The 26,568-nt window shown below is 36.6% G+C and overlaps 1 protein-coding gene across 17 annotated transcripts in view; it reads left to right on the top strand.

Moving 5' to 3' along the window:
• LOC111504733 (uncharacterized) overlaps window positions 1-26,568 on the top strand; it is a 398,322-nt gene that overhangs the window by 112,050 nt on the left and 259,704 nt on the right. For all 17 annotated transcript variants that reach the window (XM_074178849.1, XM_074178864.1, XM_074178862.1 and 14 more), the window contains 8 exons: window positions 7,271-7,372; window positions 11,740-12,036; window positions 12,531-12,686; window positions 18,097-18,423; window positions 21,649-21,925; window positions 25,400-25,560; window positions 25,618-25,821; window positions 25,884-26,106. In XM_074178849.1, the coding sequence (XP_074034950.1) occupies window positions 7,271-7,372; window positions 11,740-12,036; window positions 12,531-12,686; window positions 18,097-18,423; window positions 21,649-21,925; window positions 25,400-25,560; window positions 25,618-25,821; window positions 25,884-26,106 (1,747 nt within the window). The remainder of the gene's footprint in view (window positions 1-7,270; window positions 7,373-11,739; window positions 12,037-12,530; window positions 12,687-18,096; window positions 18,424-21,648; window positions 21,926-25,399; window positions 25,561-25,617; window positions 25,822-25,883; window positions 26,107-26,568) is intronic.

The following is a 26,568-nucleotide window of genomic DNA, read 5'->3' as shown; positions in this document are numbered from 1 at the left end:
TACATACATACAATCGTGCAAGGCATCTTTGCCCTATGGTCTAGAGAATGAATTGAAAATGTCATTAATACCATATAGGAGATTTTCCGTAAGTAATATCTTTGTTTTTTTAAATTTAGTAAAGTTCAGAGAACGTACTATGAGAGGTAGGGCATTTTGATATCAATAGTATAGTCCATTCTTTGTAACCGGGTTTGAGGTATAACCAAATTATCTTTATTTCTAATATTGTGACCGTGAATATCGGACACAATAGAGTAACTATTAATGTGGCATTATTTTCAACGTTTTTAAGATTGATTTGCAGGATTCTTCAAAATTACCTCCTATAATGAATCTTACAGCCCTCTTCTGAATCACAAATATAACATTTAAATCGAACTGAGCTGCCGAGCTCCAGACAGACAAACCATAACTATTATGAATTCGTGCATAATAAGTAGTTATTGCAGCGGATTGGTTAATGAGTTGTTTAACTTTTCTTATAGCAAATACTGCACTATTTAGTCTGTTGCAAATTATATATATATATATATATATATATATATATATATATATATATATATATATATATATATATATATCGAGTGGTCCAACGAAAAGTATGCACCTTGCTTTTCTCCTTTTTTTCTAACCTAACGCAAAAATGCTCGGACAGGTCAATTTTGCTACATTTTAGATGTATTTTTCTACCTGTGCCTTCAACCCCCTAGCGAGGGTGAGTAAGAACCCTAAAATTTTAAATAGAAAGTTGGGTCGAGTGATATATCATTTGAAAGGGCACAAAATTCTCTTTCCAATGATACCCAATTTGTTGTATTTACTTGAATAGTTATAAAAAAGCAAGAACATTTACGCGATATTTTTGGTGTTGATGAAAAAGCGGAAAAAACGGCATTTTTATCACTACTACATTCTTCAATTTCTCTCGTGCGTTTTTTGGTTCAAATAACAACAGCAGATGAGTGTACAAAAAAAATTTAGGCAAACGTTCATTGATTCAGTTCGGTTGCTTTTGAAATTATTTCAACTTTACTTTATTTCAACTCGTTCAGGAATGGAATACCATTCCTGAATGGAATATCATTCCTGAACGAGTTGAAATTGTTAAACTTCACTATCAACATAATAGTTGTGCTAGACTTACTGCTCACCTCTTCAATAACAGTCATCCCGGGAAAAATGTGAATGATTCGTACGTTGCCAAGTTAGTCCAAAAGTTTGTCGATACCGGATCTGTCTGTAATGTGAAACACCAGCCACGGAAACCGATCAAAAATGAAGCAGTGGAAGTCGCTGTTTTGGGACATGTTGAATTGGATCATACTCAAAGTACCCGTCAGCTTGCTGCAGCCTCAGGTGTCTCCCGTTCATCCAAAATACGGATATTGAAAGCCTATAAATTTCATCCGTACAAAATTAAATTAGTACAGGAACTCAATGAAGATGCAATTTTATGAACAACTGAGCCAGCTACTAATTGATGATCCGCACCTATCATTCAACACGTGCTTTTCCGATGAGAGTACATTTATTTTGAATGGAGGTGTGAATAGGCATAATTGCCGTTACTGGGATGACAGTAACCCACACTTATTCCGAGAGGTCCATACCCAGTACCCTCAAAAAATCAATGTCTGGTGTGGCATATTAGGTAGTCATATCGTAGGGCCACTTTTTATTCCTGGGAATTTAACTGGTGATGTCTACCTGAACATGCTTGAAGATACAATTAATCCTCTCATAACAGAAATAATTGAAAATGACCAAAATCATAATGATGATCGGCTTCATTTCCAGCAAGATGGAGCACCTCCTCACTATGTTGCTCCGGTAGGAGAGTTTTTAGATGACCGTATTCCTGGACGGTGGATTGGAAGGAGAGGCCCAATCGAATGGTCTGCCAGGTCACCTGATTTATCGCCTTTAGATTTTTTCCTTTGGGGACACTTGAAAAATAAATGTTTTGCTACGCAGCCCGTGTCCATAGAAGATCTTCGCCAACGAATTACAGCAGAGTGCAGAAGTATAACATCTGATATGCTACAGAATGTTAGGAATAGATTTGAACAAAATCTGTATTATTGTATGGGAGCAAATGGGTCACATTTTCAGCACTTGCTGCAGTAGGATTCTACCAAGTCAATTACACATTTGGGTTGTTGTTGTTTTTCTTCATAATACCTACATGTTTGAGTGGAATACAACAAATTAGGTATCATCGGAAAGAGAATTTTGTGCCCTTGCAAATGATATATCACTCGACTCCACTTTCCATTCAAAATTTTAGGGTTGTTACGCACCCTCGCTAGGGGGTTGAGGGCACAGGTAGAAAAATACATCTAAAATGTGTCCCCCTCAAAAGCAAAATTGACCTGTCCAAGTATTTTTGCGTTAGGATACAAAAAAAGGAGAAGAGCAAGGTGCATACTTTCAGTTGTACCACTCTGTATGTATGTTCCATAGTAGCCTGACATCTACATCTACACCCAGAAATTTAGTGTGCAGCCTGTCTAGGATATTCTGGATTCGAAAAGGAGACTTTTGGTTTTTTCTTCATTGAGTATGAGTTTGTTTGTCAAGAACCAGGTTTTTGCTTGATCCATAACTTCCCCTTTATTGATACTGGTGCCAAATGTGGTGTCATCAGCATAGATGAGACAATTATGTATTTGAGGTGAACATATTTGGTAAATCGTTAATATAAATAATAAAGAGAAGGGGACCCAATATTGATCCCTGAGGAACTCCTCTAACTACTAAACTACTTGAAATCGATTGGACAAGTAGGATTTGATTAGTTTGAGTGCCACTCCTCTTATTCCGTAGTACTCCATTTTCCTCAGTAGTATGTCATGATCAACACAATCAAAAGCTGCACTCAGGTCTGGGAAGATTCCCAAAAATTTTTCGTTTCTTTCGAAACTGGTTTTCATGGCGCGAGTTAATGACTAGGCAGCATCCAATGTGGACATATTTTCGCTAAAACTATACTGCTGAGGACTTAGGATTTTTTCAGTTCGTCAGCGAACTGACGAAAAAATAACCTGTGGGATCTATAAACTCGCGAATTATTCATTCATTGCTGTGTCTGAAGCTGAGGGGGCATTATACTCGTGCCCCGTTTGTATCCGCCGCTGAAAGAGAGCTTATAATTCCACTTAGATCAATCGAGGAAATCATCAGATCAATTTTCTATTCCGCTGAACCATACTTCTAATTCTCAGACTGGCTGTTCTATGGTATATTTATAAACACCTATTTCGTAATAGCTTCTTGATATTTGGCATAAGATTGGCGTCTAACTTGTTTGTGTTTGAATGACTCGAACAATGTTTATTTATCTGCTTTCATTCTCAGAGGACCTATTTATAATCGTGATATAAACTTCGGGCACACGGCAAACAATAATATACTAGAAAATGTTCATACAAAAATCAACTTTCACGCTGAAAAATTAGTAAAGTCGATAAAGCAATTTTTTATTTGGTGTTCCTGAAATATAAGAAGCTGCCCACAAAATTGGAGCGGTCTGAATTTTTCACTAGTTTCTTATTTTTTCCATGGATAAACCATTGAAAAATTAGAGTTAACTTTAGATTATATTACATTATAAACACATTTTTGGCATACCAAATCATTAATTTTATCTAGTTATGGTCTTGATAAATTATTTGAAGAATATATTTCAGTATTGAAATTACAAATTCGGTTTTTGAAGCGATAGGTAGACCAATCATTTCTTCAATTTTTTTGTGATATAGATAAAACCCAAAAATATTTTCAATAAATTTGGTGAAAGTGTTCAATTCAAAAAAGGAACTGATAACTACATTCCATTTCTCATTATAGTCCAGTCATGTTAGTAAGTTCACCTGGGAATAGATTCGCAACGTATTTTGAAGTTCTCAATTTTGTCTCGGAACCTACATATGGTAGGGCGACTATTGAAATCTAATATATCTAGTTTCCTGAGGGTTTTTTGTCATTCACATTTATCATCAATATTATAGAGGATTCAATTTCCAACAAATTTAGTTTCAAAAATTTTTATATATTGAAACAGTTTTGAGAAAGAGGGCGGAGAGCGCGGAGTTAGAGCATTATTGAAGGTCAACCAGCAGTCCCGTTTAAAAACACGCCATATACAGTTCATTAATTATTAATAAATACATAATTTTCGATAATTTCAGATAGGTATCTCAAATTCCGAGATACTTACCTAATTTTGACTAAGATGACTGGACTATTAGTGCGGAAACCATTTTACAGTGATAGGATACTTAATTTATATTAGTATTACTATAATTTTTATGTGAAACATGAAATTTATAATGCACTATTTGGACCCATTGATGTAGTAATGAAGTTTTCAATTAATTTTACAGTGTGGCCTAATTTACAAAATTGAATGTGAGGACTGCTATGCAAAATATTATGGACAGACTAAAAGATCTATTGAAATGAGATATAAGGAACGTTTAGCACATCTAGAAAAATCGGCAGTCGATCATCATATTTTGTTCATTAAGATTAGTTAGACAAGTTAACAACAGACATCTAGAAGCCCACAAGAGTATAGAAATGAGTAAACATAATGTATGTTTGTATGTATGTTTGTGGCTCTTTCATGCCTAAACTACCGAACGGATTTAGATGAAATTTTACATAAATACAGCTTATTCATCAGAATAACAGAAAGGCTACAATACAGAGGTTTTGTGTAATTCTAGTCATAATATAACTATAAGTATTGAGTAAGTCAGAAAAATTCTTGCTCCCTGAGAGCTATCTTGGCGTGCGCTGCCTATACAGTTACATGCTGATAATGTACTGTAAGATTGGTAATCTTGAATAGTTAAAAAAAAATTGTGATAGCATATATCTACCTCTTATGTGGTAGCACTATATGCAAAATGCTGAACCGTAAATACAATTGAATTGGATACTATTTTTACAATGCATATTTCAAAATATCTGAGTGAATAGAACTGGCCGATACTTAATGGAAATTCATATCAAAACTTATTAATAGAGTTTATAATTTTCACTATAAAGGGTTTTACAAAAACCGCGAAATACAGTGGCTTTGCAAGCATCAATAATAAGTTTCTGTTTCAGAATATCTGTTAAATTCTTGTAAAAATCAATGCAGTTGTCATTTTGAGTATTTAATATAGATAAACTTTGTCTTTTATACTAAGTAATTTGAACGAATTGTTTGAAACTCATCACAATAAGAATAACTTGACGCAACGCAGAAAGCCATTACGCTTCGCGTCTACTGTAAGACGACGGGGGACAATGCGTGGAGGTAGAGGGGTTGTCTAAGCAATGAAGCGCCATCGCCGAGAACGCGACCCGAACGCGGGCAGTCGCGTGAATGTATTTTACGAATGCACTACTGATATGTTTGTTATTGGATTGATATTGCTATTGGTACAGGGCACTTTTTAGATATAGGTAGGTAGGTCAAAAGTGGATGTATCTTTTCGACCCTTCACTGCAATCCGCGTGGATTTATTGCGACCCAGACCTATTTAAACTCGGTTAAATAAATCCACCAGATAGGTATATTGTTTTTATTCAGATGCTTCTGCTGTTTAAGAATTTGGTGCAAAAGTTGAAGGAATGCGAAGCTTTTCCCTTGATTTAGTTCTACAGGTATATTACCGATTTCGTTATTTTATCGAACATTATTCATTTCGTAAAGAAATAATAACTTTTACTGCATATCCATCATGAGATTGATTAAATTTTTCAACAGCTTGCTTATAAAATAAGCAGTTCCAACTTGAGGCGGACCAGGACAATAAAAACATGCACTTTCTACCTATTTCCTGAGTAATTTACACACATCGGAGAAGTCTACGGATATTTTTATAACATACTAAATATCATAAAAATAAATGCATGAGGTCGTTTAATTTCCATTAAATTGGTACACTCGACCACCCTGTAGATTTCTATGGGTTGAACAAAGCCTGCAAAAACGGTAACTAATCTTTTAGCAAGTTTTTTACAAACTGTAGGTTTTCGGCTAAAATGAATAATCTGAAAGTGTCGAGTTTGTACATTCTATGCAGTTCTTGCTCAGCAATTAAACTGGAAATATTGTGCTTTAACATGGAACGCCATCACTTACCATTGGCTGAGATGAATAGAGCTGTAGGGCTTCTTCAAGGTGGCATGCGACAAAATGATGTAGCTCTTCGTTTGGGGGTCTCCCAAAGTGTTATCAGTCGATTGTGGCGGCGTTTCCGTGAAACTGGCAGTCCAGCCGAACAATATCCAGGGCGAGGACGCGCTACAACTGCAGTTCAAGACCGATTTTTGGTCTTAACCGCAAGAAGACAACCGACAACCACATGTCGCGCGTCTAGTGACTGACTGGCTCACCAACGAAGGAGTTGATGTATTGCCATGGCCAGCACAATCACCGGACCTGAATCCCATCGAGCATGTGTGGGACATGCTTCAACGAAGAATTACTCCGCATATAGGGAACATTCACACGTTTCAATTGAGAGAGCTTCAAATCGCTGAATGGGCAAATGTACCTCAACAAGACATTGAATATCTCATTTTGTCGATGCACGATAGATGTAGGGCCGTAATAAACCAGCGTGGAGGCCATACTTTGTACTGATTCCAATTTTTTTTGTATTATAATTTTTTTTCGAGGTGCTAAAGAAGAGCCATATTTTTTTTTAGTTTTGCTTATATGCGCACTTAGTATTTTTGACCATTCAATAAATTTTGTTGTAAGTTACATTCGTTTAATAATCACCCGTCAACTTTTTTTCCCTAAAGCGATCTAAAAAAATTATTGCCATTTTAAAAAATATCCCTAGACTTTTCCGATGTGTGTATATATTCAGGATTTTCAGTCAGTTTAAGTACTGATATCTGATGTGATTCCTTTCAAGATAGAATTTTTTTTATGTATTATCAATGGAAATATTGAGCTGTCAGTAGAAATAAAGAACTTACAAGACTTATGAATCTGTTTTTTTTTAGCTGGGATAGATTTAATGAAAATAATAATAATAAACGTTTTTATTGGTAGGGAAATACATAAGTAACACAAAGTTAATAAATAAACAGTTAATGGATGTCCACCAAAAAACAGAATTAGCTTTTGTCTGTGCGACAGGAGACAGAAAAATTCCACTCATTCCTGCTTTCTTTTCCTCGATCTTACAGCCTGAATTATGATACATTTGTGAAATCCATTATGTACTTACTCATGATGCATTTTTTGTTTCAGTCTGACGGAAATACGTCATTCTTGCGCGCTGCCCGAAATGGCCAATTGGACAAAGTTCTAGAACATCTGAAATCAAATATCGACATAAATACTAGCAATGCAGTAAGTATTATTTTCATCAAAAGTATGCTGTATCGTAATTCATTCGGTCATGTATATCGACACCATGGCTTTGGCAACTTTTTCTAATTCTCTCAGTTCCTGATTGTCTGTTAAAATGACCTCTGAATAATGATTGAAAAATTTCGAGTCTCATACCATTATATTTGTTTAAATTTTAGATTTAGATTATTCACATTGACTGACTGTTGAGTGAATTTTTCAACGGTTTACTAATCCAAATAATTGGCATCTTAAGGAGTACAAAGACTAGCTTTTTCTATTCCTGAGTGTATTTTCATACTTATTATCTACCATTGAGAAACTCATTTGAAATGAATAACAGACAAACAAAACAATTCAAAACTGTTTTTTAGTCGTTAGTGTCATTATATTTTAGATTACCCATATTTCAAAGAATTGTATTTTTGGTAATATGCATAGCATATAGTGAAATATTCGGCTAAAAACCTGTTGAAGGAATAAATTGTGGCTGGATAATAATAACAACTAGAAATCAAAAGATGCAATCTTGCTAGGATCACCCTGGGCAACTCTGGGAAGCTGGTGTCGAAGAAATATCTGGCGATGACCAGGAAAAATCTACGCTTAACAGTAGAATTTTTGACTGGCCACTGTCAACTAAGGAAACACCTCCATAATATGACGCTAGTGGACACACCTCTAAGCAGGTTGTGTGAACAGGAAGATGAAACTGTCAGGCATGTCCAATGTGAGTGTCCGGAATTATCCTCAATAAGAGAGTGTATGTTCGACAAATCTTGGCCTACGCCTTCCGTTATAAAGGATATATCTTCCAGTGACCTGTCCACCTTCCTGGAAAGGACAGGATGGACGATGCCCTAGTAGGACAACTCCTCGGGAGGATGTATAATGAGTCACATTTGTATCAATGGACTTTCTATGGTGTTCACATTCCAAATATTGCATGAGAGAGTTTTGAACGAATATCTGTCATGCAGTGAGCGATTTGATTTCCATTGTATCTATTGGCTTGTTTATACAGGTTAATCATGATTGATTTTAGAGACTATTTTTCAGATGATCTTAGGAAATTACTTTTTTAGATTTCCAATTTTTATTCTTTTTCCATCAATTTAAATTTATTTTCCGTCAATATTTGTATATAATTGGTTAATATCTATGTCAACCAAATATTGCCTATCTGTCAAGGCACACAAATCTGATACAATGCTTCTCAATAGAACAGTGGCGAAAAAACGTTGTTTTGGCATGAGAATTAATGTAATAGAACAGAACAGAACTTCCCTTGAAAGAAGTTAAAAAACGTGGGCTTATATCTTGACCACAGTCTTCGTTTGAAAGCACACACTCCGCAAATTCTGGAACGGGGTTATATTTGAAAATGATACATTCCAACAGGGCATTTCTCAAAAAAGAAAATAAAATTATACCCTGCGATTCTTTAGTTCTTTGACATGCCAACTACGCAGACGTAGTGTACCGTCCAGGAATTTTGAAGAGTGACAGTTTTAGAATTCAAATGCTCCAGAATGCATGCATTAGGCTCATTACGGATATGCGGAAACGAAAACATATTTCACATCTGTTCAGAGATGTGGGTTGGTTGAATATTGAATCTAGATGAACAGTTCATTCTCCAAAATGTTTTCAAAACTCCTCCAAACAAAAAAACCTTTTATGTTTTCGAAAAAATATCTTTTAGACCTGACATACACCGTCTCAACTTGAGATTCAGGACACATTCAACAATACCACAATATAAAACATCTCTATTTCGCAGATCTATCACTTATTATATTGCCTACTGATATACAGTCCTAGGGCCTATACTATTCGATAATATATATATATATATATATATATATATATATATATATATATATATATATATATATATATATATATATATATATATATATATATCAATGGATCTGAAACTTGAAACTGAACATGATTTCGAAATTATAAAAAAATGGTTCAAGCACAAACTACTAACAATCAACACAGACAAGACTTATTACTTACCGTTCAGCTGCAGCTCACCTGGACTTCCCGATTTCCAAGAATTGAAAATAGAAAGCGCCACTGAAAAATGTACCATACTACCTGTAAAAAAAATTAAATACTTGGGAATCATCATTGAATATCGCTTAAAATGGGATCTTAACATAACATACGTATTAAAGAAACTGAGAACCATTCTATTCAAATTCAGAAAACTCAAAGAAAACATACCTGTGTGCCTGATGAGAATGTTATACAATGCATTAGTGGAAAGCCATCTACGCTACGGGATTCTAGCATGGGGTGGAGCTCTAAGGACGCACATAAACCAATTAGGAGTAATACAGAGGAGATTCATAAGGCTGATATACTCCAAAAATCTCAGATATCCTTCTGACAAACTTTATTCTGAATCACAGATCTTAGACCTGAGGCAGTTAAACTTCTTCATCACAAGTATTAAATATCATACTTCAAAACACTCCAACCAACTCCCTGCTCATAACTATAACACACGAAATAAAAACTATTACAAACTTCCTTCTATGACTAAAACAACAACACAAAGATCATTTTCTTACCTTGCATCAAAATGCTATAATCACATTTCGGAAGAGATTGAACCTCTGAAGAGAACTAATATGTTCAAAAAACGACTGGAATACTTTATTAATAGCAACCCGAAAAATGTGATAAGTGAATTGATAGATGAATAATACTCACAGTCGGTCTGAGTTTACCTAAATCATGCCTTCTACTTTTTGTATCAAAATCATCATGATCAACTTCCGGTTAATTATATTTCATATTATATTGTTATATATATATATATATATATATATATATATATATATATATATATATATATATATATATATATATATACAAATATAGATTTTATCGAGTGTGCATGATATAAATCAAAGATTTAACAATTTGTGGACACAACACTCCAAAAAGGGGGGACAAACCGCGGACACGTGTTTCTGGCTATTGGCCTCATCAGCGCGGTGCAGCCAAGTGTAAAGATGGGCAACACTTGTTTGCCGAAATCAGAAAACAACACAAACGCACGGAGTCTACAATAGGAGCCAACCGCACATTTGTGGTTCCAGTTAGAAGACCTAGAATTCCCAGGCTACATCTAACATGACCACGGGGGCAGCTATAGCTACCTGTGTGACATCCGGGTCCAGGATATGAATACAAATATAGATTTTATCGAGTGTGCATGATATGAATCAAAGATTAAACAATTAGTGGGCACAACACTCCAAAAAGGGGGGCAAACCGCGGACACGTGTTTCTGGCTATTGGCCTCATCAGCGCGGTGCAGCAAGTGTAAAGATGGGCAACACTTGTTTGCCGAAATCAGAAAACAACACAAACGCACGGAGTCAACAACAGGAGCCAACCGCACATTTGTGGTTCCAGTTAGAAGACCTAGAATTCCTAGGCTACATCTAACATATACGTATATATATTGTTAACTCATTTATTCATTTTATTCGTTTATTCATCTTTATATTGTGGATTTATTTATGTATTGTGTATTCATTCATGTCTTTACGATATTCTTGTATTTATCTATGTATTGTATATTTATTCATGTTATTACTGTATACTAGGCGATATCAAGCACAAGAAACATTTTTTCGAAAATGTTTCTTTTGTGATGCCTTTGTTTGTTTACCCTGCTATTTTATGATATTTTTGTTGTGATCATTATGGTAAATAAACTCATTATTATTATTATTATCATAAACCTCTGCCAATAGGAAGCTTCAAACGGAAGATTGGAAAAATATCTTCTTACAATAAATAGATACAACTGATCGAAATATATCGAAATCAATCAGCCTTTCTCCAAGCTCAGAAAAAGAAAATTTTTATTTTAATTTCGCTGTATATACTGTTTGCACTGTTCCTGATAACATACTGTTTTTTTTTTGTTCTGCGATGACTTATCACACGTAGATATTGAATCCTGCAATTTGATTGGTTGTAATTGTATGGAACCATCAATAAAAGCCATTATTATCATTATTATTAATATAAGAAAATCCGGGCTGGTAAGCTGTTGTCGAATGGAACATGAAGTATGAAATGTTTCGTCTGCTACTGCGACATATATCATCAGTGGTATGTAAGTTGACTGCGAAGATGAAGGTTGAGTCAGTCGTTGCTAAAACTTCGAAATCTAACCTTCTCGTAGTCAACGCATATACCACTGATAATGTCTGCTGTGGTAGCACGCGAAACATGTGGGTCTTCAAGTTCCACGACCTACCAGCTCGGATATTTTTGAAAGCCTATGTTCTTCTAAGAGTACTATTCCTAATGAATACTTTTTTTCATAGAATGGTCTCAACGCTCTCCATTTAGCCTCTAAAGACGGCCACGTAGAAATCGTAGAAGAGCTCCTCAAGAGAGGTGCCGTAGTTGACGCTGCTACGAAGAAGGGCAATACCGCCCTCCATATCGCTTCGCTTGCTGGACAAGAGGAAGTTGTCAAACTCCTAGTCCAACATGGTGCTTCAGTTAATGTTCAAAGTCAAAATGGGTTTACGCCGCTATATATGGCAGCTCAAGAAAATCACGACAATGTCGTCAAGTACCTGCTCTCCAATGGGGCCAATCAGAGTTTATCGACGGAGGTAAGGAGTTCACATAGTAATCTATATTTTACTGATTATTTTTTTCGGACAATATTTATGTTGTGCCTCTCCATTTGAGGCACATAAAACAGTTTAAAATCATTTTCACTCAGATGATTCAATTTTCAATCATTGGAAATCATCGACTTTGGTGATAGACACTACCTTGCACTGACGAGTGGCCAAACAGCTCGAAACCGGTGTGCAAGTGTGTTCCAATAATTGAAAATCTATTTCAGCAGTTGTATCGCCAACAGCATATGCAGGAGTAACTACAGTGAAGAATCCTGCATTGACACCTGTTTGATATAATCCAACGTCTTTCGTGGCATTAGTTAGGAAAGTTTCGACTTCTGAGGGTTGTCGTTCGTAGAGGTGCGACAGCTGGTTAACGGAAAAACAATATTTAAACAGAGTAGTTGTTTTCTTACAGGTGTCAGTCCTTCAACCTACGGTGGTCTCAAACGCACTGATTTCCTTGATCATTTTTTCAGGATGGATTCACTCCATTGGCAGTTGCTATGCAACAAGGACACGATAAAGTAGTAACAGTATTACTAGAAAATGACACGAGAGGTAAAATAAGACTTCCAGCTCTCCATATCGCAGCCAAAAAAGATGACGTCAAGGCAGCCAAACTTCTTCTTGAGGTAATTACATTGGATTAAGTCATGAAAAATACAAATTGTTAAATTTCGAATGTTTCCCGATTATTCAATAAATTTAATAATGAGCTGACCCTCGCCTCGGTATGAATACAAAACTTTCATCAAAACTCTGTATATTTTTTATAACATCTAATAGAAGTTGATAGATAAAATTGGTACCTCTGGCGTAAAATAAATCTATTTAGTTTTAGTTTCAGTTATCTCCTGAAGATGCCATCTTGGTAACGATCGAGAGACAGTATTTTTGTTTTAGTGTTAGAAAAGTATTTTCAATAGATCAATTTCAAAGAATATGAAATTAACCCAAACCGGAAGAAAGATAATGATGTAATAGATCATAGCCGCATAATTCTAACAGCTAACGATTTTTATGATGAGTATAATATAAATGAACAATTTGTTAGTCACTTTACAATTTTTTCGAAAAAAAAACATTACTCGAAACTAAGCAGTTTAAAATTATTACTAATCACAATGAAATATATACATTTATTAAAAAAAGTTGACCTAGTCTGTCGATGAACACTGTCTTTACGAGTACTAATTATTTATTCTTCTCTTCCATAAGTAGAAATGTATATTCAGTGAACATCGTTCATTATACCGATATCAATGACTCCACCAGTTTAAAAGCCCATTGCATATTTATGATCATTCAGGACAGTTTCAAAAAACATTGAAAGCGCCTGAATTTCATTTCAGATGGTTTGAATAACTATACAAACTTGGCACCTTCGCCAAAAAATACTCCGAGAAAAATTTGCTGTAGATGTCTAGGGTACTGATGATGACTGTAGAAAAATACTTTGTTATTGATTCAGATGTGTCATTATCAAAAAATACGGTTGAAGTAACTCATTTACTCATGTATTTTCACCAATTTTATTCTTTTCCAGGCGAATGAAAATTGGCCAAACTCAGAAAGCAGAAATTACATTGCTAATACTTTTTTGAATCAATCGAAAATTTGAGTTCAATCAGAACTCACAGCTAAATATATATAATGGGTAATGAATACCCAAGTTAGTTTCATTGATGAAACGTTTAATGATGAAAACAAAATCCGTGTTGTTTTTTTTTCTCGTATTCCAATTTCGAATAGCTATTTATGATATGAGTGTTAAAAGTAGGGTTTTAATTTGATTGAAAACGTTTGCGAAACGAGCGTAGCGAGTTGAGCAATTTCACGAACACAATAAAATTTATTTTTAACACAAATATTATACAAAGTTTTTTGTACAACTGTCATGTTTTCATAATAAAATAGATAAATTCAATATTTTTATAAAAACACATTTTGACATCTCTTGTGAGTTAACTATTTTCATGTTATTGCATTTGCTGTGAAGTGACCGTGTCAGGAGACGCCAAACCACCTGGTTATCAACAAACAGTATTGTTTATAGTTCACGTATTTTATTTAAAATCACATTTAAAGTTCTTGCTGGTGTTTGATGTCTTGTATAATGAAGAACAGTAGTGAGGAATTGTATGTTCCTGGCGATATTGAAGAGTCTGCAAAAAGAGCTTCAATCAAATTGTTACCAATTGTTATCACATATTCTAATTTTCTTGGCTGGTGTAGATTCAAAAACGTCGAAGGAAATTTCAGCGAAACCGTCTTCTTAGCTTATCTAGGAATACTCACAGAAATACACTGATAGCCATGAATCATAACTACAGTACATGTCACAAAATCAAGTATTCTGTTGTACCAAGACCAGAAAAAAACACCCTACAAAGAAGTTATGTCTACTTGGGACCCAAATTATATAGCTTGATCCCTCATGAAATGAAAGAATATAATTCCCATTATTTATCTAAAGCAAAAATTAAGGAATGGATAAGCGCCCAGTCACGCCTTCCGATCCATCAATATATTGATATAAAAAACATTTGAATTGAAGGGGTTATATTTTTAGGAGTGATCAATTTTTGGAAAAGAAAGTTTTTGGCTTTCTACCACTCCATCTTGATACAAAAAAAAACAAGGATGAGGGAATCGACCAAGGAAGATTCCCTCATCCTCGTTTTTTTTTGTATCAAGATGGAGTAGTAGAAAGCCAAAAACTTTCTTTCCCAAAAAAAAAAAATTTTTCTGAAAAAAAATCAATTTAAAAAAAAATTAAAAAAAAAAATTCACATAGAAATCATTGCTCTATAATATAAGTATTCTTTCATTATAAGTATTCTTTCGTTACTGTTTCCTTGGTATTCAAATTTAATATATACAACATTATTCTCTCTATTCATTCAAAACTTCTTCCATGATATTTTATATATACATCACTATTTTATATATAAAACACTTTTTTTTCTATATTTTATATACTTCAGACTTCATATTTGAATTTTATATCAACAGCACTATTTATTACTCTTCCGATACTCTTTCCATGATATTTTATATATACAACATTATCCTTAATTTTATATTTACAGCACTATTTTTGAAATTTTATATTCACAACACTATTTTGAATTTTATTTTTTCAACAATATTTTTATATTTCAAACACTTTATAATTTATATTTCAATTTCATATCTTCTTTTAATTTTCCTGATATATATGATTTCGAGATTCTGGATCTACGTAGACAATTTCACTGTAGTCAAGGTCCGCCTTTTGGTATTTTGTCTACTTTGACCAGATCCCCTATTGGGCTGATTGAATGTATGGCTATTACTTATGTAAAGTTTTACTCCCACTACCAAGGCTTGCCTTGTTGGGTAGTATGTATTTATTCACCATTGAATGTCTTCTTTTATTGTACCTTTTCTTTTAATGTAATGTAAATAAATATTATTATTATTATAGAAGATAAATCAAAAATATGGAACTCGTCAACTTTGTGAAGTTTTCAATGATAAGTCGAGTAGGCTGGTTAAAAATGTTTTTGATACAAGCAAATATTTAAAGGTAATAACATTCTTAAAGCAGAAAAATGAAAGTTATAGACCCAAAAAATTTAAAACTCTCAGGTTTGAAGAAGTCCAGAGGTTTATAAATGAGGCGTCAAATGAAAAATATTTGAATTTGCTACTATTTAAGGAATATATGGAGCCTGCCGGCGTGAAGAGCTCTGCCATTTATTAATAGAAGACATTATATTATTGGATAAATCACTGATTGTTCTAATTCCAAACACACAAACGAAAATAGGTCGTTCTTTTTGCATTATTTGCACAAGGCATCACGTCCTTCTGTTATTAATCATCAACGATTTTCTCTGAAATATTCAAATTATAAATGTAGTGCCAACCCTATTGTTCATAATAGTCCAGTTCCCAGAGGATTTCACCTTACAAAAGGTGGTGTAGAAGATTTCATTTTTTTTCCTTTTAATGGGTATAAAGAGTAAAATATAAAAAATGTGACTGAATCGGGCTTGGCACAACTTTTGGTAGCCGAAAAACCTCGAAACTTTCGGACATTTTTCGGTTTTTTCGCAATATCTCGAATAAAAGTGGTTCTAGCGAAAAATAGCGCCAATGAGAAGTTGTAGAGCATTGAATTCCCTACTAATTTCATAAGCAAACTTTTCTGCTTCGACCAATAGGGAGCGAGCTACAGCATCTGAAATGATGGACCATTTTTCTCAAAATGGTAAAAAAGCCAAATAGCGCTTTCTTTTGTGTATGTTATTGCGACCCATGCATTCTTTGGTTGTATTTTCGCATTATATTTGAGTCCGATAAGGTTCTTCAGACCCCCCATTACCCCCCTCTCCAATCCCCCTCCCCCAACCTTCCCCCAAATTGATAACTGACGAGGAATGAGTAGGCTTATCGAAACCCTCACAGTCCAATGCAATGTGAGAAAAAGCATTTCAACCTATTCGCCGAGTTTTCGCATTCTTTTACAGCTTCATCAAGGCCTCAAGTCAATACAGTGAAACAAAACTATGGTGAATGAAATGAAAAGAGTTTTCTTTCCAAATGGTGCTTAGCAGAAAACTCGAAATAGGCGTTATTGTTATGAAAATGAAGTAGAATGTTATAGAACTTTTCTGTGAGCCCCTCCCCATTACAAAATTGATCATCAACTGAAGGAATAAAGGAGACAGTAGAGTGTGAAAATATGTGTATGGGAAAAAACTTTTATTAAACAAGTGAAGTATTTAATTACAACTGAATCATTAAGAAATTGACCAATGAAAAGAGAAGTTAACCTTCACGTCCTTCTTAGGCGTTTCGACGGTCCTGATTCCTCACGAACAGGTGCCATGATGGGTGGAACCTCGTAGACCTCATCCATATGGTTGATCAGGTGAATGTATTTTTCTCTTCCTCACCATCTGTGTCCAGGTTGGAGGAGTACAGTGGGACATTGTCACAGTCGGTGCCTCGGTATTTCTTGCAGACTGGAGCATTTCAACCCGGCTTTGACGCAATGATAGGCTCGCTAACATCCAGATATGCAAATGCACGAGACACTTTCAAGTAGGCTTCTGGGTGCTGGGTCTTTCGTTGCATGCTATGAAATCAGGCCCTGTAGACTGCTGATCCACCCTTAATGTTTGGGGTTCAAGTGTGCAGCACCCAGCCAATTTTGAATTTGGTAAAACGATCTTAGTGAGTGTAGAGCAGCAGCATCAGGAGTGTGTGGTAGTAAACTCATTCGGAAAAGGCGTTATTGTTATGAAAATGACGAATGAATTTACTACCACCTCATTTCAACAAATACCTACTCATTCCTCATGAATTATCAAATTGAGGGGGAGGTTGATGATATAGGGGGCTGGAGAACCTTATCAGACCAAAATATAATTCGAAAATACAACCAAAGAATGCATGGGTCGCAATAACACACACAAAAGAAGGCGCTATTTGGCTTTTTCACAATTTTGAGAAAAATGGCCCATCTTTGAGATGCTGTAGCTCGCTCCCTATTGGTCGTACAGAAAAAAATTATTCATAAAACTTTCAGGAAATTTAATGCTCTACAACTTTCTATGGAAACAGTTTTTCGCTACAACCACTTCTTCGAGATATTGCGAAAAAACCAAAAAATGTCTGAAAACTTCGAGGTTTTTTGGCTACCAAAGGTGTGCCGAGCCCAGATTTAGTCACATTTTTCATATTTCACTTTCTATACTCATTAAAACGAAATGAAAAAATAAAATCTGCTTCCCCACCTTTTGTGAGGTGAACCCCCTTTTTGGTCTCTGGGAACTGGACTATAATGAAACTTCCTTGGAAATTGAATGATTATGTTTTATTTATTGCTATTCAGTCGAAAAAAATCATGTTCAACACTAGTGTTGGAAATATTTTTAACACGCTACTTGAACATCATCTTTTAATACTCTTGACAACCATTAAAAATGTCACTATTAATGACAGTTGTACAAAAACAATATTATTGATTCAAACTTCTGTTTATTTCAGAACGAACATAACCCGGACGTCACTTCAAAATCCGGGTTCACCCCTCTTCACATAGCTTCCCATTATGGCAATCAACAGATAGCAAATCTTCTGATCCAAAAGGGAGCCGACGTGAATTATTCAGCCAAACACAACATCACACCTCTACACGTAGCATCCAAATGGGGCAAAGCCAATATGGTGGCCCTTCTCCTGGAACACGGAGCGACAATAGAAGCGAAAACGAGAGACGGCTTGACTCCGCTTCACTGCGCTGCCAGAAGTGGACACGAACAGGTTGTGGATATGCTTCTGGAAAGAGGAGCTCCGATCAGTTCCAAAACGAAAGTAAGTTATAACGAATTCAAAAGAAAACATTGAAGATATTTCGTCTTCAAGAGATGACTATTTATAGATCACTCGAGAGCTTTCACTTATAACCTATTCCCTCTCTCCGCTCCACTGGTTTGATTTTTTTCATTAGTTTTTGAATTTTTCACCTGTCTCTACTCTTTTTTATTTATTTTTTATTTGTCTGCAGACATTTGTATGTTGATTACTTCATTTGTTTCATTTTATTTTTATATCACGGTTTCATTTTCGATCTCGAAATGGGACGTGATATGTTCAGCAATAATGTAAATTCCAATTGAGTATTACAAAAATAAAAAAACACCATTGTGGGAATTGAAACTTCGTCTACAAATGACCTCATTGATGTGTCACTATATCAAATCACGTACAATAATATTATTATTATTATTATTTTTCACCGTAGTGTGCGCTGGTCAGGCCCTATTCCCCGAAGCTTCGATACAATCGGGAGGGCGCGCCAGCATTATCAATCGGTGACCACTCCCCACACCGTGGGGTAAGTGATCATTGGGTCCAAGAATCATGTGCCCTGAGCAAGCACAGTGAGCCAAGAATGACAGCCTTCTGCATCTGTGCGGCATCCGGTATGATTTTAAGATTCGAGAGTAGAGAGGACATCATTCCACCAAGGACTCCAATAATCAGAACAATCATCTTGACAGAGTGATCTAGATAGAGTCTGCGGAGTTTGAAGAGAAAATCTCGATATTGTATCCGTTTTTTCTCCTCTTTTCTGACGATATTCGTCTCGCCAGGAGCTGAAAACTCCATGACAAATATCGTCTTGCTCTGGTGGTCGAGAAGGACTACATCAGGCTCATTAGGGATTCAATATCCCCGGAGCGTAGGGCAACATCGGTGTCGTGTCTCGTAATATAGCACTCTTAGGGCCGCGTTATGTCGATGGATATAGGCTCAGACCGCATATGCTGAACATTCTGATAGCAAGTGCATTAGGGTCTCGAGCGCCTCCCGGCAGGCCCTGCAGCTTGTGTCAGGAACCTCTATACCCATCATGCGACTGCGGTAGACTGAGGTGTTGAAGACACAATCCTGGCAAGCCATGATGAACCCCTCAGTTTCCGACTTCAGCCCACTCGACCTGAGGAAAGCGAAAGTCAGGCGGTAAGGCAAGGTCTTCAATTTTATTGAAGAAACCCCCATGCATTGGCTCATCCTTGTGTTTCCGCAGAAGTGAGGTGATCCTTGCGGCTTTTCTATGAGCTTTCTGCTGAATGGGTTCCATCTCGGTGACAGAGTTGTGGTCACCTCGTTCAGTGTCGAAAACTAAACCGAGTTCATCAGCTGCTCGGGCAGCTCACCTGAAGAGAAATGCTTCAATTCCTGCTCTCTCATGGTCACGGATCATGCAGAGAAGGGAATCCGAACTCCTGATGACGTTACATGCTATATCCAGCACCATTATGTCATGTACACACTCCAAACTCAATCGTACGGGGAAGTAAAACCGTGGAACGGACGATTTGGGATGCAAACTCCTATAGAAATACATCATTTTTCGAGTCTTTACGTCGAGTTGATACAGCTCCTCCCGAGTCCACTTCATTACTTCAAACGAGTAGAGTAAGATTGGAATCATTATTACTATTATCATTATTTTATATTGTTGTTGACTACAACACAATCAATTGAAATTGAGTAAAGCCTGGATGAGAATACGAACTTTTCTAAATTTGAGCCCAAATGTGTTTTCTATCATAATCCTCCAATGAAATATAATTTCATCCTCAATGGCGGAAATCGATATTTCGGTTAGCCATAACCTATCTATTCGATTACATAAGAGGTATATCTTGAAATTTTGTTGATTCAATTCAGGTATTTGATTTCAAAAAAATGTCAAATAGGTCGAGACAGTAAAACCAATATCTTTCTGTAAGAAAATTTTGTTACTTTTCACCATCAAATGAACTCTCCTTTGCCTTATCTTATATAGGTTTAAGGTTCACTGATTCATTGTCGTCTTATGTTTTGTAGGTTTCTATTATACCTGTTGCCTCTTGTATGTCTCTTTATTATTTTCTGTGGTCGTTTGGTTTGTGTATCAAGATATTCTCCTCAGCCAGAGTTTGTATCGTCATCAACGTTTGGCTGAGCAGACATTAGGTTCAACATCCATTTATTTTTTGCACCTTTTTTTATTATCCTTCATCGCAGTGGGTTGCTTGGGTCGCCAGAGACACGTGTTATGTTTTCTCAATTGAAGTTGTCGTTAAACTCGGCATGGATTTGATTTTTGCAGTTGGCTCGGTTCTGTCACTCAGAAACTTCAATAATAATTATGTTATGTTTATGACTTTTCAAATTTTCGTCTTTTTAAATTTCATCGCTACGTTTGTTTCCTTCTCAAGGCGTATACTTGAATTGGTATTGAAGAAGGTACAACAAGGATTCAGTGTTATGGTTGCCGATTCAATCTGTTCTTATCGTCACGTTTTTCAAATTGTAGTAATATCTTCTGACCCACTTGATCATTCGGTCACTTGGCCATGCATATTGATGTCTCTAATATATTTACCCGATAGATTAGTCTGTGTTCTGCATTTTCTGAATACTCTGTATATTCATGGATTTTTTTTTCGATTCGATTGGTCAAACCAAGCACGATTTTTCTCATGGATAAGGCTTCAAATCGAAGTTTTTCCTGCGAAGGAAGATGTGCCATGGTGGTTGTGAAGGGACATAGGTTTTGGATTTTAATTCTTCTCCATGTGGAAGTTCATATTTTCCCTCAAATATTTAAGTGAGCATTGAATTCTGACCATATTACAATACAGCAGTTTTTCTGCCTAATCAAACCACGAGGCATCTGGGTTTTGATACATAAACAGTTCTCTACCCTCTTTAAAGGCAAGTATTTGAGAAAGCTGTAGACATTTGATAATCCTCTAGATTCTAGATAGCTGTCATTGTAATATGTTTTCTTCAATTGAAATTAATTGGTTGTAGAATGATATCAGACAAATAGGTAGGTATTTTGGAAAAAGTGGAACTGATCACCTTACTGTCGCATAAGCTAAGTCCAGCCCGGCTAGAAGTACAGACCTGATCTTTGCCTTTTATTTAATGGTAAAAAAACGCCCTTGGTGGTATTCAACTGGATGGTGTACTGCGCGCAAGAATGTCAATTGAATATCCTTATTATTGTTGAGAGATTACCGTTAACATTTTTTCCAGAATGGTTTGGCTCCTCTTCATATGGCTGCCCAAGGCGATCATGTTGATGCCGCTCGGATTCTACTCTACCACCGAGCACCTGTTGACGAAGTTACAGTCGATTATCTCACAGCGTTGCATGTAGCTGCACATTGTGGCCATGTGCGTGTTGCAAAGCTGCTTCTGGACAGACAGGCCGACGCAAACGCGAGGGCCCTGAATGGATTCACCCCGTTGCACATAGCTTGCAAAAAGAATCGGATAAAAGTGGTGGAGTTACTTCTCAAGCATGGTGCAAGTAAGTATGGAAAATTACCTTATTAGGAAGATGTTCTCATATTTTGATAGCCAAGGATTTTGTAACAGGACTCTTTTTATTTTCTGTCGTACTGTAACAAATGTCCCCCTCCCATTTGCCTCTTCGAGTACCAACCGAAGATGAAGAAGTCTCTAAAAACTCATCATTCGATGGGATAACTTGTCATCTGGATATCGACATTGTCTTGTATTGTTGAAATTTTGAAGGTTCAAAAAAGAAAATAATTTTCAAGACTATACGACTGCGACTATACGAAGAAATGAAGTGAGTTTGATGAATAATTCAACTATGCCATGTAAAAGTATCAAAAATGGTGTTTTTGAATACTTAAGAAGAAAGCCAAGAAACTAGGATAATTTGACTCAAATAATTATATCGGATAATATTACTGTCGTGAATCATCCCCTAAAAAAAAGGAAGCCGCTGGCCGTTCTAAATCAATCGTGACATGGCCAAGATCACGTCTATCTTGGCCGGCGTTTTGCGGTTGTTCTAGTTTTTGCGTCATTCTGATGGATTTCTGGCGATTTCCTTATCACCTTCGAGGTACTTCGATTGCCATATATAAACGTTACCCACGTACATAACCAGTAATCAAGTCAAGTCCAGCGGACAGTATGGTACCTGCAGATCGATCTAATAGGGCGATATACATTTGAGTATTGGTTGAAGTTCCAACCAAGTGTTTGGTTGTATCAACAGTGAAATAAAGTTATGTTTAATTATTGTACAGTGAAGTCAATTATTGTCAAACCCAAGGGAAAAACGTAACAATAACAATGTCTCGAATACAAGTTGTTATTGTACTATGCGAAATGACTTCCATGGTTCAATAATACGTACGGCGACACCAATCACTAATAAAACACATGCCTCTCAGAAAAGTACTTCTAGAAGGCCTGAGGAAGCAATTGTATATTGAAATACATGTAATGATTTTGTAAAACTGTTTAGTGAAAATCTCACAATAAATTGTTACTTGAATACGTTATTTTGAGCGTTCGTAAAAGCGATATACATGAGCAATCTCGGTGGAGATATACTATTTATTGTCAAAGTATTTATTTTGTTAACATGTTGGAAGTCTCAGATCTCAGCCTAGAAATGGCAACGGTTCTAATTTGGAATTTGTCTGTACACTGGTGCATGCTGAGATGCGCTTTAGCAACTTCATTGCCTTCCAGGCCATTGTGGCCGGGAATCCAGACCAGAGTCAATCTGTCAAATCGTCCTATCGGGGAGAGTCATTTTTGTCAATTTGCTACCAATTTAGAAGTTGCTCAGTAGGAGCAAAGAACTTCCAACGCCGCTTGACTGTCCGAAAATATTTTTATTTACTTGTGTATGAGGTGGATTGTTTCAATCTCTCCGCACATAATTCAATAGCGTAAATTTCCGCTTGAAATACAGTCCCATAGGTTCCTAGGCAAGATGATATCTCTGTCCTGGGTCTGCGACTGAAAACACCTGCACCAGAACCGGAAGGTGTTTTTGAATCATCTGTGAATGAACAATTATCTGCTCTCATTATTTCCTTCTCCTGGAGGATTCAGTCATCTCTACTCGGGAAACATACTTCATAAGGCAGTTGGACAGTAGTTGACAGTTGGAGGCATAAAGTCAAAAGTCATTTCCAGAATGCTGTGACTTCCAGTGTTAACCAACAGTCTGTTGAACTTTGCATTTAACTGATTTGTGCAATTGGCAATGTGCACAAGTCTATATGCAATCCATCTAGCCTGTCTCTCCAGAAAATGTGAAGAGGAGGTAGATCTAGAAGGATCTTTATGGCCACTGACAGTGTGATACTGATGGCACCACTGTTAGCCAGACAAGCCTGTCTGTGTAAGCCAGAGAGTTTGGCCTGGGCCGATTTCTGTAAAGCCTTCGGCCACCAGGCAATTGCACTATAAGTGATCATTGATCTAACAATCATCACATAAATCAATCGGATTTGTTTGGGTCCTAAATTCCAAGTTCCACCACGAATGCTTCGACATGTCCAAGGGACAGTTCGGACACTGGTGACACGGAAGCGAACTGCCAATAGAAGAACTTTTCCGCCCTAGAAGTGTGACGGATCAAATGGGAAGGCTCCTCGAGAATCATGGAGTTGGGCCATTTTCAAGTCCACAAGAACGACAAAGAATAGTCTCTGGTCAACAAAAGACCCCAGGGATCCATCACGTACCCTAGGAGTATACCAAATACCGTATAGTTGTGGTTCATTTTGCATCAGGAACATAAAAAAGCGTTGAAACACGTTTGACTGAGGAAAAAAGTTACCAAAATGGTCAATCACGTTCACGTTCTCTCAGAGGGTAGCCATAACATTACCTTCAATGCCACGCAAGTTCTTGATAGAACCAGAGAGTAATATCTGAGGCTATTCAGAGAAGTCAGAGAAATATTCAAATATGAGGATTATTTCAACGCTAAAAAAAAGAGCTTCAACAAGACATGAGTACGGCACTTCATAACACAAAAATTCTTTCAATAATTTACAATTACAATTCACATAATCTGCTATGTCCAGCCTCATTCCAAGCGGTGTGGGTGGACATTTTTGTTCATCCTCAGCTACCGCCTTAGATTGAGGTGAGCACTTCTGTCTAGTCTCGGGATTGATTTTTGTTTCTGTTGTTTCTGTTTTTGTGTTGTTTCATTCATGTGTGTTTCCACGAGTAGCAAGGAAAGAGTTGGTCACCTCAGGTAGAGACCTGCGTTACCAGAGGTAGGCTGATTACAATGAGGTTTCGCACAGGGGGATCGTCCGTGACCACATATCACCCTGCGGTCATTCAGCTGTCGGCACCATTTCTTACACCTCAGCTTGTGTAGGTTGGTCCACGGTGGTATGTTTTGCAAAGGCTTTTGGGGGGTTTTAGTTCCCCTCACCCTACCTATTTCTGCCACTGATCAGGAGTCCGGCGACCCCATCTCTAAGGCCACATTGGCTTCCCAGATAGGGCCTACAGTCCCCTGGTTGTTACCCTATACGCCACCTGGGGACGCGCCTGATAGGTAGCCCAACCCGCGGGTTAGAATCCATACTGATTAACAGATTAGAATGAAAAGTGTGCATGAATCAACTATTAGAATGTAACCTGTAACCAATGTCTTTCTTGATCAAGTTCGGCTATATCTCGACTCCAGCATAGTCCATTTTATCTTTCGAGAATACAGTGGAAGTCAACTCAAAAGCTTGTTATTAGGTTCGGAAACAAAACAAAATTCACCTACTTCCATAAAAAGGGAAAAATATTAAAATATTCCACATATTCATCGATACTCAACTACGAGTATCATTCCGAGACATCAAATACTCCCACACTTGACATGATATTCTATCCATCCCATTTCAGTATCAACTTTTCAATAGTACGAAAAAAAATTGTATAGTATGCGCATAACTGTATTAGAGCATTTCCTCACCAATTATTTTTTTTGAAGGTATCGGTGCAACAACAGAAAGTGGTCTAACTCCTCTCCATGTAGCTAGTTTCATGGGTTGCATGAACATTGTAATCTATCTACTACAACACGATGCCAACCCAGACGTTCCGACTGTTAGAGGAGAAACTCCATTACATTTAGCCGCCAGGGCTAATCAAGTGAGGATGATCCTGATGAGTTCAAGATATATTTGTTACTAAATTATTTTCTTCCAGACCGATATCATACGTATCTTACTTAGAAATGGTGCTCAAGTTGACGCAAGGGCTAGAGAACAACAAACTCCTCTCCATATAGCCTCACGACTAGGAAATGTAGATATAGTCATGCTACTTCTCCAGCATGGTGCCAAAGTTGATAATGCTACCAAAGATATGTACACTGCTCTCCACATAGCATCTAAGGAAGGCCAGGATGAGGTGAAAGAAAATTATTTTTCTTGTACGTATCTTATGCTATCAATTCAATTTGGTTTTTTCAGGTAGCGGCTGTGCTGCTCGACAATGGAGCCTCCTTGGATGCCACAACGAAAAAGGGTTTCACTCCTCTTCATTTGGCAGCCAAATACGGTCACCTCAAAGTGGCTAAACTACTTCTACAGAAAGAAGCTCCTGTGGATGCTCAGGGCAAAAATGGAGTTACTCCATTACACGTTGCTTCCCACTATGACCATCAGAGTGTAGCTCTACTTCTTTTAGATAAAGGTATAAACATTTCCACTATCTCAGTTTTGTGTGCTCCTTGATATTATATCATTAGGTTGTTTCAGAAGTTTTGCCCGTTTTAAGGTTATGTGTTCATTTTGCTCCAGTTCTCGATAAATGTTCATTCTACTGTGTCTTGGTATATGCTGATCGATAGGGAATTTTAATGCTGATCATTTTTTCCAAATTTTATATTTTTGACACTTTTCAGCCCATCGATATAAAATGTCATCAGGCAATTTTCAGCCAAATTTTCTCTACGGATTCAATCTCAACCAAAGCGCTGCCAAAACAGCCCGACGTTGGTTTGCAAAATTCATTTCAGCCTCAAAGATGAACCCCAAAATGATTGATTTTCAAGACGAGGATTTGAGAATGAGGACATTGAGACTGACCCATGTCTTCATCCGAATCTAGTTTCTTTTGCTTTGACGCAAAAGGAAATAAATCGCATATTAGAAT

This window comes from Leptinotarsa decemlineata, unplaced genomic scaffold (assembly GCF_025532065.1).
Source record: "Leptinotarsa decemlineata unplaced genomic scaffold, Ldec_3_MD MMD2_tig00004307_RagTag_RagTag, whole genome shotgun sequence".
Classification (NCBI taxonomy): Eukaryota; Metazoa; Arthropoda; class Insecta; order Coleoptera; family Chrysomelidae; genus Leptinotarsa; species Leptinotarsa decemlineata.
The sequence above is the reverse complement of the archived record's forward strand: the minus strand, read 5'-3'. Positions and strand labels throughout refer to the sequence as shown.